The 12,762-nt window shown below is 37.9% G+C and overlaps 1 protein-coding gene across 1 annotated transcript in view; it reads left to right on the top strand.

Moving 5' to 3' along the window:
• The first annotated feature begins 536 nt into the window (after positions 1-536).
• The window catches only part of LOC109852663 (E3 ubiquitin-protein ligase Rnf220-like), a 149,870-nt gene continuing 137,644 nt past the window's right edge, over positions 537-12,762 (top strand). The window contains exons 1-3 of the mRNA XM_020424032.1: positions 537-1,329; positions 3,915-4,031; positions 7,024-7,531. Of these exons, the coding sequence (XP_020279621.1) occupies positions 1,264-1,329; positions 3,915-4,031; positions 7,024-7,531 (691 nt within the window). The 5' untranslated portion in view covers positions 537-1,263. The remainder of the gene's footprint in view (positions 1,330-3,914; positions 4,032-7,023; positions 7,532-12,762) is intronic.

The following is a 12,762-nucleotide window of genomic DNA, read 5'->3' as shown; positions in this document are numbered from 1 at the left end:
TTCTAAATTCTTTATTTCTAGCGTTTGTAAAAGATATAAGCTGCACAAGTATAAACAAAATACACATGTCATATCTCATTAATTTTTGGCAATGCGTTACACGCGTATCTACACTTTCAAATAGAAAACAAAAAAACAGTAAAGCAAAATAAGATTGTAATGGAACATCGATGAAAAAAGGATGATTCAACCAACACATCGCGGTAAATAAATAAAAAATTTAAATACACATTTGCACTGTGAATTTCACAGGAGCGGAACATCACAGACGTAAATCGGTACACGTTCTGTGCGCGATTGGCAGCTGAATGAGCGCCGCGCGTGGTTGCGCAGCGAGTGAGCGCGCAGGTGACGCATGCGCACCGACAAACAGCCGGCAAGCGCTACGGTGGCGCCAGTTATGGCGGCGAAAAACACACGCGCACGCCGCTACCACCGCCGCCACCGCCGCCGCCGCCGGTCGGTGTCTCCACGCCTCCACCTCGCCTCCGCCGCCGATCCCGCGAGTCGTGGGTAAGTACCCTTACACTCCACGCTCCAATCAGTCTGCATTCGCATGTCCACGAGGTTGCTCGCACGGTTGCCTCTGCCAGGCACCCTCTCCCACTCTGCTTCGCCCGCTCGTACCCCTTAAGCCCCTGTCTGTCACTTTCTGTCACGCTATCTCTCTCTTTCCCCCTCTCTCGCTTTTCCCAACTGTCTCTCTCTCTCTTTCTCTTTCATTCACCTGACTCTTTACGCGAGCAGTACGTTACACGAACAGCTCGCACAGGGTTGATACCAATCGTCAGTCGAGATATTGGTTGTGGACACTGCAGATGCGGTTGAGGTTAGGTCGATGGATCTGTCGATCAGTGGCGGGACGCGCGACACGGCGTGCTATTTAAATTTTTGAACGCATCTACTGTATCACGCGACCTCCGCGGTTATTACATGCCGATTCGCACACGCGTAAACACTGTCGTACGATCGCGAGACTGTCACTCTCGAAAGAACGGATCGTCGTTGTCCACCTGTCAGCAGACGACCGCGCGGTTTTGCGATCCGTCGGTCCGCGTATACAGCACTCGTTGCGCGCGCCTGCACAGTTAGGTGGAGGCGACGTTGAACCGACGCGCGTTTTTCGAAACACAGCGGGAAGAGAAATGATGTGCCGCGAGTTCTCGCCGCCGTCATCGTTGTTGTTAGTAGCACCGAAGTTGTCACGGATGGTGAAAACGCGCAGCGACGGAGATCAACACCAGCACCTGTGAAGTTCTGTGAATGTTCTCGGACAACCGCGTGCCGCGGCTAGCCGCGCACCAATTTCTCAGTGCACAAGACCAAAACGTATGCGCATCTGTGATCAACATGTCATGTTTTCGCGACAAAAATCTCGTAAATTTTGTTTAATTCCGGCTCGTGGCCAACTTTGTGTCACGTTTTACATTATCCACATCGTTTCGTCGCTCTTGCACAATGAGAATGTCGTAGTTCAAATTTCCGAAATTGTTATTTCAAGAATGTTATTAATTAATTAATTAATTAATTAATTAATTGAAAGTTTCGTGAATCTACTTGTACTTTGAAATGCAAATATTGCAGCAAAAGTGTCACGTTATAAAATCGATGAGAATGTTGTTGTCAAATGCTCCAAAAACAAAGTCAAGCTTATTACATATTTTTTTCCATTTTTTTCGAACAATACAAAGATTTTAACAAGAACGCAAATAACACGTACGTAGTTGCAAATATTTATTAGTTCGAGTGTACATCTCAAAGCATTCTAAAAATTTATCTAGATTTGTCCGTTGTAATATATCACGCTAGATTGTTATTCTGTGATAACATCTGTGCTATTCACGGTAATTAATATATAATTAGTATAAAACAAAAGATGTGAAATATTTTTATGAAGTTTTGCGAATTTTTTCTACAGAGTTTGAAATATAATAACAATGATATCAAAAATATGTCAAGAATTGCGATGCAACAATTAGCATGCAATATTGATTTTATGAATCGAAAGTAGAAAACTTTGCTCTGACATTGTTACATAAATGCATTTTTTAACAGCTGCATTTTTACACAATAAACACTTATAGATAATAAAAAAAAATGTACTCAAAACCTCTGCTCAAACCAATACTTTTCAGTTAGCTCTGTCATTGTTTTAATTTTGTCATATAGTTAAAATATGATAAAATATTGGATATCTTATAAAATATCTAAAAAGAGCACTTTAATCAAAATGTTAATTGTAAATTGTTAAATCTTACTTATTTTAATGGTATAATTATGAATTAGTATAATTATAAAATTTTTTTAAACATTATATTGAACTTTTATACTTTTATATAATTGTTTTATTTATAATTTAGATTTTGAATTTATTTACTTATTATATGAAACGCGAGATAATAAAAGTTCAAGCCTTTCGTTCAATCGTTGAGAACATTTAATGTATACATTTTTAACATGTTATTTCTAAAAATACTTACATATAATCTTGATACGTATTATTTATCATCGCTACTGTTCCTTGATTTTCTTTCGCTCTTCGAGCGAATCATCACGAAAGAAAAGACGGTCCGATCGATCGACGCAATTACTCACGGATCAAATTCGATAGCTTTCTGATTGAAAGGTTAGAAGTAGTAGAAATTGTCAGCACAGATCGACACCCAAACGTCCGTAATTAATTGACAATTGCGATAATTAATGATACACGCGGCATACCGCGATCTCGCGTCGCGACACGCTGATGTGTTCCATTAAATCGCATTTTGTGGAATAAAATATCTTCCGAATAAGCTGTGAACACAGATTTATTTGTATTTGTTTGTTTCCATTTCACGAATAATTATTATCACTCGAAACTATTGAAAAGTTGATGTTTTATTGAGTTCTTAAGTTTAGTTCCATGTTTTAGTTAACTAGCATTTTTACTATCTTTTTAATATCATAACGATAATAATATTTCTTAAATATTATAACGATGTAATCATTACGGACAAATAGTATGGGTTTTAATTCACCGACTGCATTTATGAATTTAATTTTTTTCAAATATTTTGAAATTTAGATACATTTACGAAATGCTACAAATTTTTATATAGCCAGATATTCCGGAAATTTATAATTATAATCTGAGACTGTGTAAATTCCGTACGATTTAGTTAACATAAGTAGATTTTTCTGAGACGATTTCAAGAGTTAATTGCAATTGTAAAAAAAGAAATTTCGCGTATCAAAAAAGAGCAACATAAATATCTACAAGTAATATATGTGTATCACGTTTTTTCATAAGATCTTTATATATTTAGAATGTAGTTGTATTTTTCATATTATATTATTTCTATAGAAAATATCAGCAATTATTATTAATTATTAGTTCAGACGTTATCTCAAAGATGCGGTTACATTGTGATATACAATTCCTAAATTTATTAGAAGATATAAATTTTTCTGAGTGAGAATTGTTTTATTTCTATTCTTAAAAAAAAAAAAAAAAAAAAACGACATTTCTCATCGATGAAACTAACGTGCCACGCGATGTAATTCTCATTGAGAGCGAATTATGTAATATCTATATCGATTATGTTAAATTATACATGTTAAATTTTTACATAAATGCAAAATTAATAAGATTTTTTGATAAGTAAACGCGTAATTGGATATTTTTACGATTACATCAACTACCGTAGCAAACAATCGCGTGAGAATCTTATTAATTTATAAATTTAATTAATCAACAATTGATCACATGTGATATAAAAATGCGATCGCGATTATCTGCCGCGGTCGTGTTTTCAAGATTTAATTTGAATGAAATTATTTTCGAATTTTGCGTTGCCGATCGTGTATCTAGAAAAAAAGAAAGAGATGGTAATTTTCGAGATACGGAAGAAAACATATGACGATGTATGTTTTAGATGGATAATTCTGCATATGTACCGCCAAATCATCTACCGCCGCCATCTCTGGTTGTATTCTCGCAGGCCGGAGGGCTGCCTGAGGCCCTGAGAATGCAAAGACCCTTCAATCCACAAGTTAGTGTCCTATTGTCCTTACCCTTATGCCTAAGCCTTCGCTTGCACTTGCTTGCAACGTGGTTACGTTGCACTTTCCTTGCATATAACACGCTGACACGCGTTTTAATCCTTCTTCTGCCAGATGTAGATTTTTCGATCTTTTATGCACAATCCCGTGTTCGTAGTTTTGCGAGAAAGAGAATGTGGTCATGAATGTGTGTGTGTGTGTGTGTATACGTACATATATACCGTGTAATTTACTTTTGATTGAATATGCATATATGTGTATTAGTGCGCTAATTGCACACCATTTTCTTTCTCTATAAATTGCGGATTTCTGAGAAAATAATTAATGTGTCGGAGTAATTAAATAATTATTATAAATTTTGTATCACGTGTATTCTAAAAGAAGGAGATTTAAATGAAAAAACAATCTCTGGAAGTGTTATCCTTGTGCTTACAATTATTCGCAACTGAATTGTATTTTTATGTATGTGACACTATCTAAAATATGCAAAATATGCAAAAATAATATAAAATAGGCAATAATGGTGACGTTAACATTGAACTCTTGCTACTTCCGTTTTGCATGTCAGCATGAGAACTAAATATCACGTACAATGCACTCGGTTGTGCAATTGTGAACATATTTGAATAAGTAATTTTGTCACACATTGATGCACAATAAACTTTCTTACAAAAATTGAATTGTGTACTCTCACGGAGAGACGTCGTTGTTTAGAGATAATAACTAAAGTTTAAAAAGTTGAAAAGTTTAAGTATAAAAATATATTTATATGTAAACGTAGACGCATTATGAAAAAAAATACAAGTTGCGCATCGATGTACAATAAAAAACCTTTTGTGAACAAGATAGAGCAAGTATAGGTTTTACAATCATCGATTTAAACTACGATTGAAACTTGAAAGTTGTACAAGTATTGTTTGCAAAACAACACACACAACACACAGAAAGTTCGATCATTAGGTACGCAAAAGGATCTTTTTAGTAGAGAGAGAATACGAATTGTATATTGCACATTTTTATCTCATAACTGTGATTGCCGAAAACATTTAACGAGCGAACACGGGCGATAATTATAAGCGTATATATACTACGCGGCAGTTTTAAATGCTTGAATATTTTTCATACGTGCGGGACATCAATTCAGTCTGCGTAACACGTGCGGACGCGCGAAACGAGGGAGATAGCGAGAGAAAACGGGTTGCATCAAAATTCAGCATCGTTAAAAAATGAGATAATTTTGGGGGCGAACCTAATTGCGATAGCGCGGTAACAAAATACACTCGCGTTTCGTCACCCGCGAGCGAGTGAAAAAAAAACAAAAAGAAAAAAAACAAAAAAATAACAAAAAACACGATTATTGCAAATATGCAAGCAGTGCGCGTCGCTGGTTTCCGAAAAAAGGGCCGGGGTAGCCGCAATTAAAATAATAATGAATACCTAATAAATCACTGATTGAACCGCCGGGGCGCAAATACGCCGCAGTCCGGACCTCATTTCCCCATATAAAAGAATAATAAACTAATCGCGGCTCACTAATATCCGCGCGCGTGTAACTCGTCGCTCGCGTCATTATCGGCCGAATGAAATGTTAATCCAGTAACCGGGCTCTCTGTTTTTCGCCGACGAAATCATTTCGATCTTCCGAATTTTTTTCTTTTAATTTTCCGCAGGATACTTGGAGCAATAACGGATTTCACATTTTTATGTGTTATCGAGATAAACTCGGAAGGAGAGAGATGAGAAGCGAGACTCAAGAAAAATTTTGTGTTAATTATCGCAAAATTGCGTTGCGACTGTATTTATCTTGAAAAAAGTCAATTTAATGATAATCGCAACGTGAAATATAAAACGTGTTTTTTTTTTTTTGAAAATTAACAGATAGCGTGTGTAAGTAATTATACTTGAAAATCCGTATACTTTTAAAAATATTGCAAATAAGGTTTCTCTTATAAACAGATTTTAAAATGCAAATGATAAAATACAAATTAGAGAAGAGATGAAACGTTTGCTATCGTGCGCACGTAATTATCTTTTCCGAGAAGTTTAAAACACAGAAAATGTGCTCCGTTATTATTTGCTCCCATGCGCATTTAATACAATATCTGATAATTCTGGCTTTATAAATGTTACAAAACCCAGTGCGTAAATACTCCTGCCGAGCATTCAGTATGCAGCTTAATAGACTCGTCAATCACGGCGAATTGAATGATACAACCGACACATGGGTTCGGAAGAGAACGCCGCGAGGAAGAGAGAGAGAGAAAGAGAGATAGAAGAGCTTCAGGTTTTGACGGATTATTATAACACAGTGGTCTCGCGTTATTAACAATATCTCTCTATGCTGCTTTGATATTATACGCCATTCAGATGTAACTGAAGGCGCGGAAATACGCGCTGCAAATGAGCCATCGAGTTATGCGGTTTGATCATTTTTCCGCTATCACACGTACCATATAAACCAGTTGAGCTCGATAACATTAACGTAATTTCTCGAAATTGGAATAAAGTAAAAAATCTCTCTCCCTCTTCTCTCTCTCTCTCTCTCTCTCTCTCTCTCTCTCTCTTTCGCTTGCTCTGTTTTTTCTTTCGCAAATGTCAGCGCCACTAAAATTAACGAAAAATTAAAAACATTAGATACTAGAAACACGCGCGACTTGTGTGTATTTAAATCGACCTTTGCTGCTGCTATCTAGTTTGCTGAAGGTCTATCGCTGTTAAAAAATTTCTGCGAAATATTCTATTACAAAACCTGTACAGCTCGTCAATTTCCCTATTGACCCTTATATTTGATTTTCATTGATTTACATAAAAGTGCATTCCAACGGAGAGAAAGAATCATCGGAACGGAACGGTAACGGAAAAGGGATATGGTGGAGGAGAGTAGTCAATTAGAGTAATTCCGTTTCGAATATGATGCATCCTGTCGCAATTGAGAGACGAGAGGAGACAAAGTCACACGCGTCTCTTTGACGATTGTTCCAGGTGACGGATTCGAAGGACCTGCAGGTGCCTTTCAGCACGGCGGCGTCGCTGGGCTACGCTGGGCTGCATCATATGTTGCATCTGCCGCCGCAATTTCTGCACCCGCTCGATCATAGGCTGCCCTTCGGTGGCTTTCGGCCCCTGGTGTCATCCGCGTTCGCGCCTCCCAGCAAGTGTCTCAAGGTCGAGACCGGGAACGGCGGTCTGCCCGGGATCGGCTCCCTTTCGAGCATGTCGAATATGTTCTCGCCCACGTCCCTACCGGGCGCAGGTGGTAGCGCAGTGGTGTCCGCTTCCGGTGCAGCGGCCGCTGCCGTCGCCGGTCAGGAAGTCGGTGGGCCGCAAAGTCCGGTCGGTTCCGCGAGCCGCTCGCCCTCTGGTACTGCCGGCACCGGTTCGGTGCCGAACCGCGGGGCGACTACCGACGAGGAAGATCGCGAGGCCAATGTTACGCCCGGTTCCGAGAACACGGAGCGATCTACTCCGGAGGAAGGACGACCGTACAGACGTGAGTAATAATCCTGTGCATGTTTTTCACTTTCTTTTCTGAACGAGATCAACGCAGTCGTGACAGTTATGTTGTAGAATAATTCACTTTGCGGAGATCGCGATATAGTTGAGAGATACGACAATTAATGAACAATACAAAACATTTTAGAAAGTGATTCACAATAATGCTCTAAGACATTGTTAAAAAAATATAAAGATATAAAGAAAATATTTTGTACGTATCTGTCAGATCGCGACCTCCGCAAAGAATTTGTTTATGTTCGAACGGTTGATCTTAGTTAGAAACGGTTGATAATAGATAGATAACAATGCTCGTATGATTTCTAACTGTTGCGCATATATACGAGATTAAGATGTGTTTGCGTTCATCTCGTTCTTTGCTATTAAATTAATAGAGTAATTATCTATTCTATGCGATTACTTAATGCTGCGATATTCACTGTCAGTGCTGAGAACGTGACACAAAGCAATGCTGGCGATGCGTTCCGTAATTGCTTCTAGAGTCTTTTCTGCCTCGTAACGGGAATAGTCGCGGCACATTTTCTGCTGCAAAATCGTTGGATAAACGTTGAAAATAACCAATAATGGTATTGACAGTTGCATTTTTAACGCAAATAGTAAAACTATTGAATTCGTCAAATGATTCTTCATATGAAAATGAATTTTTACCAGTATTTTTTTAAGAAAAATTGTTCAAAAAATTGTTCACGAGCGTGTTGTAAAAATGTAAGGCGAAATCAGTTATCATCTTACATGCTTTTGCATGTACAAATAATAACAATTATATAATCTTTGTTAGTTTCTGCGTCTGTCAAACATATCTTTACACGTTCTACGGGCCATTTTTCTACTTGCAAATGCCTCACCTCGCGAGCCGCAGTAACAGGAAGTAACGACAAAATCTATGACATCATATGCTTTCACGAGCTCGTCAGAAGCTTACTGTAGTGTATTTTGCAACGGTACTCGCTGCGTTGCCAGTGTACTGGCAGTGAATAACGGAATGCATTCTTAATGAGTTTTGTTCATTTATTAACGGGGTATCGCTTCAAGAAAATCGTAGAATGTCGTCGAAATCTTTTGACGTCAACTCACGATATATTTCCCATTGGCGCGATCATAAATGTACAAATTTTCTTCGTTCGTTACAAACATCATCATTGCTAAACAAATTCATCCGCGTTTCCTCAAAAATTTTTGTAAACATATGTCGCATGTAAGATATCTTTTTGAAAGATAAGTGAAAGAAGCAAAACAAAAAAAAGCACATTGCATTGTTTGAGAATATTTTTTTGGAGTCGCGATCAGTCCGGATGGATAATCTTGTATATTTTTCCACGCTGACCCCGACGTACACGAGCGAGTTAAGGCCGGTTACACGCGGAGCGCAGAATTGTCAAGATTTGTATGCATAATCTACCTAAGTCGTTTATTTGAGTCCCCGACGATGTAACAGCTGCGCCACAGATAGTCCTGAAGAGACGCGCGCGCGCGCGCGCGGAGGGTTCTCTTTTCTACGTTTGTTTATTTTTCGCCCCCGCTGACTTAATTACCGAAAGATAAAACCATCTATTTTTCCCTCGGCGATATCGCTACTGTTCGCTTTTTCTCTTTTCTCCAACTAGTAGTAGGTATTAGAGTTACAGAATCCGAAGTACTTGTCGGTACATATTTTCATGAGACGTAAAACTATTCACACCTTCGAGTATCCTCATCAGAAATCGCACTTCCGACGCGCAAATTAACCGTCGACGAAAAAGCGCGCGATGTTCAGTACGCCGCCTCTGTTTTCGTTGGCTAATTTTCGTTTGATTGCGAAAAAGAAGAGGGTTGAAAGCGCGCGTGGAGTGCTCTCCCTTGGTCTCCAAGCTTGATTTTTTTTTCTTTTTAAATTTCTACGTATCTCAGTGCAGGATAACGACGCCCTTTGACCGAGTCGCTGCTACAGTGCGACGTTAGCGCGTTGCTAATTAGTCGATACTGTAGCGATGCATAGCACATTGCGTTGCGCAACGCGGAACAGACATCGCGGAAAATTACTCGCGTGATTGCGAGCGAAGAGTCAATTTTAATTACCGAACCGCGTTGTTGCTGCACGTGCTTGCTCACGTATCGCGTTGCAAGGCCAGTTCATAAGTTTTTCCTTGATATAAAAAAATGTGACTGTTTTTTAAAAAAAGTAAAACGTAAATTGCGCAGCGTTTTTTTCGCGTTAATTGTTATTATTCGACATTTTAAGTTACAAAACTGTGAAAGTTTTTCATCTTTTTTCGTTGAGCTAAATTGAAAATCTTTTTTTTTTTTTTTTTAAATCACAAAGTCTCTGTCACAACGTATTAACGTTTACTGCCAACACGCTATGGTTCTCGCCACCGGAAATATTAATGTATTATTTGATATATCTCTCTGGTATTATGTGAATTCGCCGCGCATGTACTTCCATTTTATACTCCATAGTGCGGTATTTACACACTCGCGCCCTTTTTGAGCGGCTTCGTGAAGGGTGCCTATAGAGACGGCGGTTGACATACGCTCTCGTGCTTCACCGCTATTTATGGCAAATATAACCATACGTGACTGTATCGCGCAATTTACATTGCGTTTATTTGACTCTAATGGCACGGCAAAAATATCGAGTTAATATTGATTCGCGTTTGTAACGCGCGTGTTTGAACCGCGTCCGCAAGTTACTGTAATCGGCTCGACATCATAATTCGAAACTTTATCGTAGATACGCACTACTTAACTACTTTGCTTTAGCGGCAGATCTTACGTGAAAACATTAGTTCTCTTATTTTTTTCCCATCAAAGTCGTACGACACTGCAGAAAGACATTAAATGTTATCGCGCAATGTGTCGCAGTAATAACGTTTGATATGTCTCAAGATTTTTTCTCAGATTCTATATTTTCTCTGTGAATTTTAGGCTTTTTTTTATCAAGTTTTATCTTTACGTACGTTCTTATTATTTTAAAGTAGTTTTCTTGTGTCGCTGTCAATTACTTCACCTCGTTGTGATTTCTTATAAACGTTTGACCAATATTTCAACATGCAAGTTGACTTCGGACCACTACAATTTTATCTTACTGATTTCTCTGACAGCGTTTTTGCACTCTGACTTTATACATTGGGAAAGACCGAAACCGCGGTCGAAACGTTTGTTAATTAATAAAACTTTCTAACAATTAAATGCACTACAGCTGTGTGTTTTTTGGATTCCCATTAGCCTGTTTCTCACTTTTGATTTTATTAAAGTATTTTTTGTGATCTCTATTGTGTGTTTTCTATTGAAAATTAATACATATTAAATTAGTTTAATTAATTAAATTTTAAATTATGTAATGTAAAATTACGCAATATATATCTATTTTCTTTTTTTCTATCCAGAAAAGTCTGGCAACACCATATGTCCGCTAATCTCTTAGAGCAATTTTCTAATGTTATTAAACACAACAATTACAATATTTTACGTATGTACAAAATATACAGTGGTTATTTTCTATAACAATAAAATGAGCGCGTATACACTCCCATTGTTCCAATTAGACTTATTGTTATGAAGCACGATGCGGTCATTATAATAAGCTTTTCAAGCGGCCGTCACACACAAAACTATCGGCATCTTTTAATTACGAGTTGAAATAAAATAGTCCGGCAAATATGTGCGTAATCACTTCGCCAGTGCGGAGAGTGCTAGCGGACAAGTAATATACGCTCGCATCACTCACACGAATGTATGTACAGTCGGAGAGGCATATATATGCGGTGATGTTTGGCTCGTAGCCGGGGGTTGCAATGTGCAATCGTACCGTTTGGCAGCCTGTTTGAATTGTGACGAGTTTTTCGAGTTATCAATTTCCTGGCAAATATCTGCATTTCCGCGCACCCTCATTCATCGTCTCCCCCCTCCTCCCTCTCTATTTCTCCATTCACCTTCCTCCCTCTCTTGTTATTCTGCGCGTTCGCGCGCAGCCGAGGAGTTTTATCCGAACACTGTTTCTGGAAGATAAGTTCGCGTTCTCTCGCTTATACAGAATTATAGCACGGGTCACCCGAAGTGAGCTATCTTTTCCACTAAACCTCCTTTGTACTCTAGAAAAATGTCACATAATAGGGAAATATCGAACATTTTGTTCTCGCATTTTTATTACGTGAAAATTTGGTATTTTTATTAGTGCGGTATTATCGGAATTCTCTCTATGTGAAAATAATATGTGACCTAAAAAGTTGTGGAACAAAAATGTTCAAATAACACAAAGAATTAAAAAAAAATCGATTATTGATAATTCTGAAAAAATTGCAACATTTTTTTTTTTTTTTTTTCGACATAGAGACAGTCGCGCGTCGAAATCGGCACTTTGTCGTGTAAAAGCGTATCGGACGCGTCGTAGCTCCGCAATACGGCAAAGACCGAAGGGTCACGCGTGTATTAGCGCGTTATCCGTGCGTGTATTTTTTTTATGCGCGCATAAATATGGGGCGGGTAATACAACATAGAATGCCGCGCTCCTCTCTACGAGGAATGACGGTCATGAAGCGGCGAACGTAAACCGGAAGTGTCGTGATTTTTAGCCCGTCGCAAATATATGACGTCGTTTTTTCGGTTTTGCGCATATTTACGTCCGCGCGATTCTCTGCGATTCTCACGTCGGGAATCAGTTTCACACACGTCACGCGTTTGTGTGCGCGTGGTAAAAGTTTAAAATAGAAATGGTTGAATAAACATTACGTTTTCAAGTAAAAATAGTTTGAACGATTTATTTATTTATTTATTTCCATTTATTTCCATAAGGTTAATAAAAATAGCGTGCGTAATTTTTATTTGCCGTTTGAAGATTTGACGTTTCTTTTAACGTATTAATAGTTAATATTTTTTTAAATATTTATAAAATTTGTTTTCTAATTATCCACATAGCATTACATCAGAAATAAAAGAATGAACAATAAAATTTTGAATGCGACTAAAATATCAGAAAATAATAATTTGGAAAAGATTTTATTTAATATTTGATGCTTTCGGCGGTGTATTGTATTAACATTCGAAGATGTTTTTGTTTATTATACAAGAAAAGACATTCAAAGATTTTATTTGTTTATTATATCTCATAAATAAACATAGAAATCTGTCAAGTTATATAGGCACAGAAGAAAATGCATCAAAAAGTAAAATAAATAAACGATTGACGTGCAAGCGGTTAATTTGCATCAAAAGACGCGGTACGTAGCGCAT

Source organism: Pseudomyrmex gracilis, unplaced genomic scaffold (assembly GCF_002006095.1).
Source record: "Pseudomyrmex gracilis isolate BER0280 unplaced genomic scaffold, ASM200609v1 scaffold_32, whole genome shotgun sequence".
In the NCBI taxonomy this organism is placed as follows: Eukaryota; Metazoa; Arthropoda; class Insecta; order Hymenoptera; family Formicidae; genus Pseudomyrmex; species Pseudomyrmex gracilis.
Note: the sequence above shows the minus strand (reverse complement) of the source record. Positions and strands in the feature narration are given on the sequence as shown.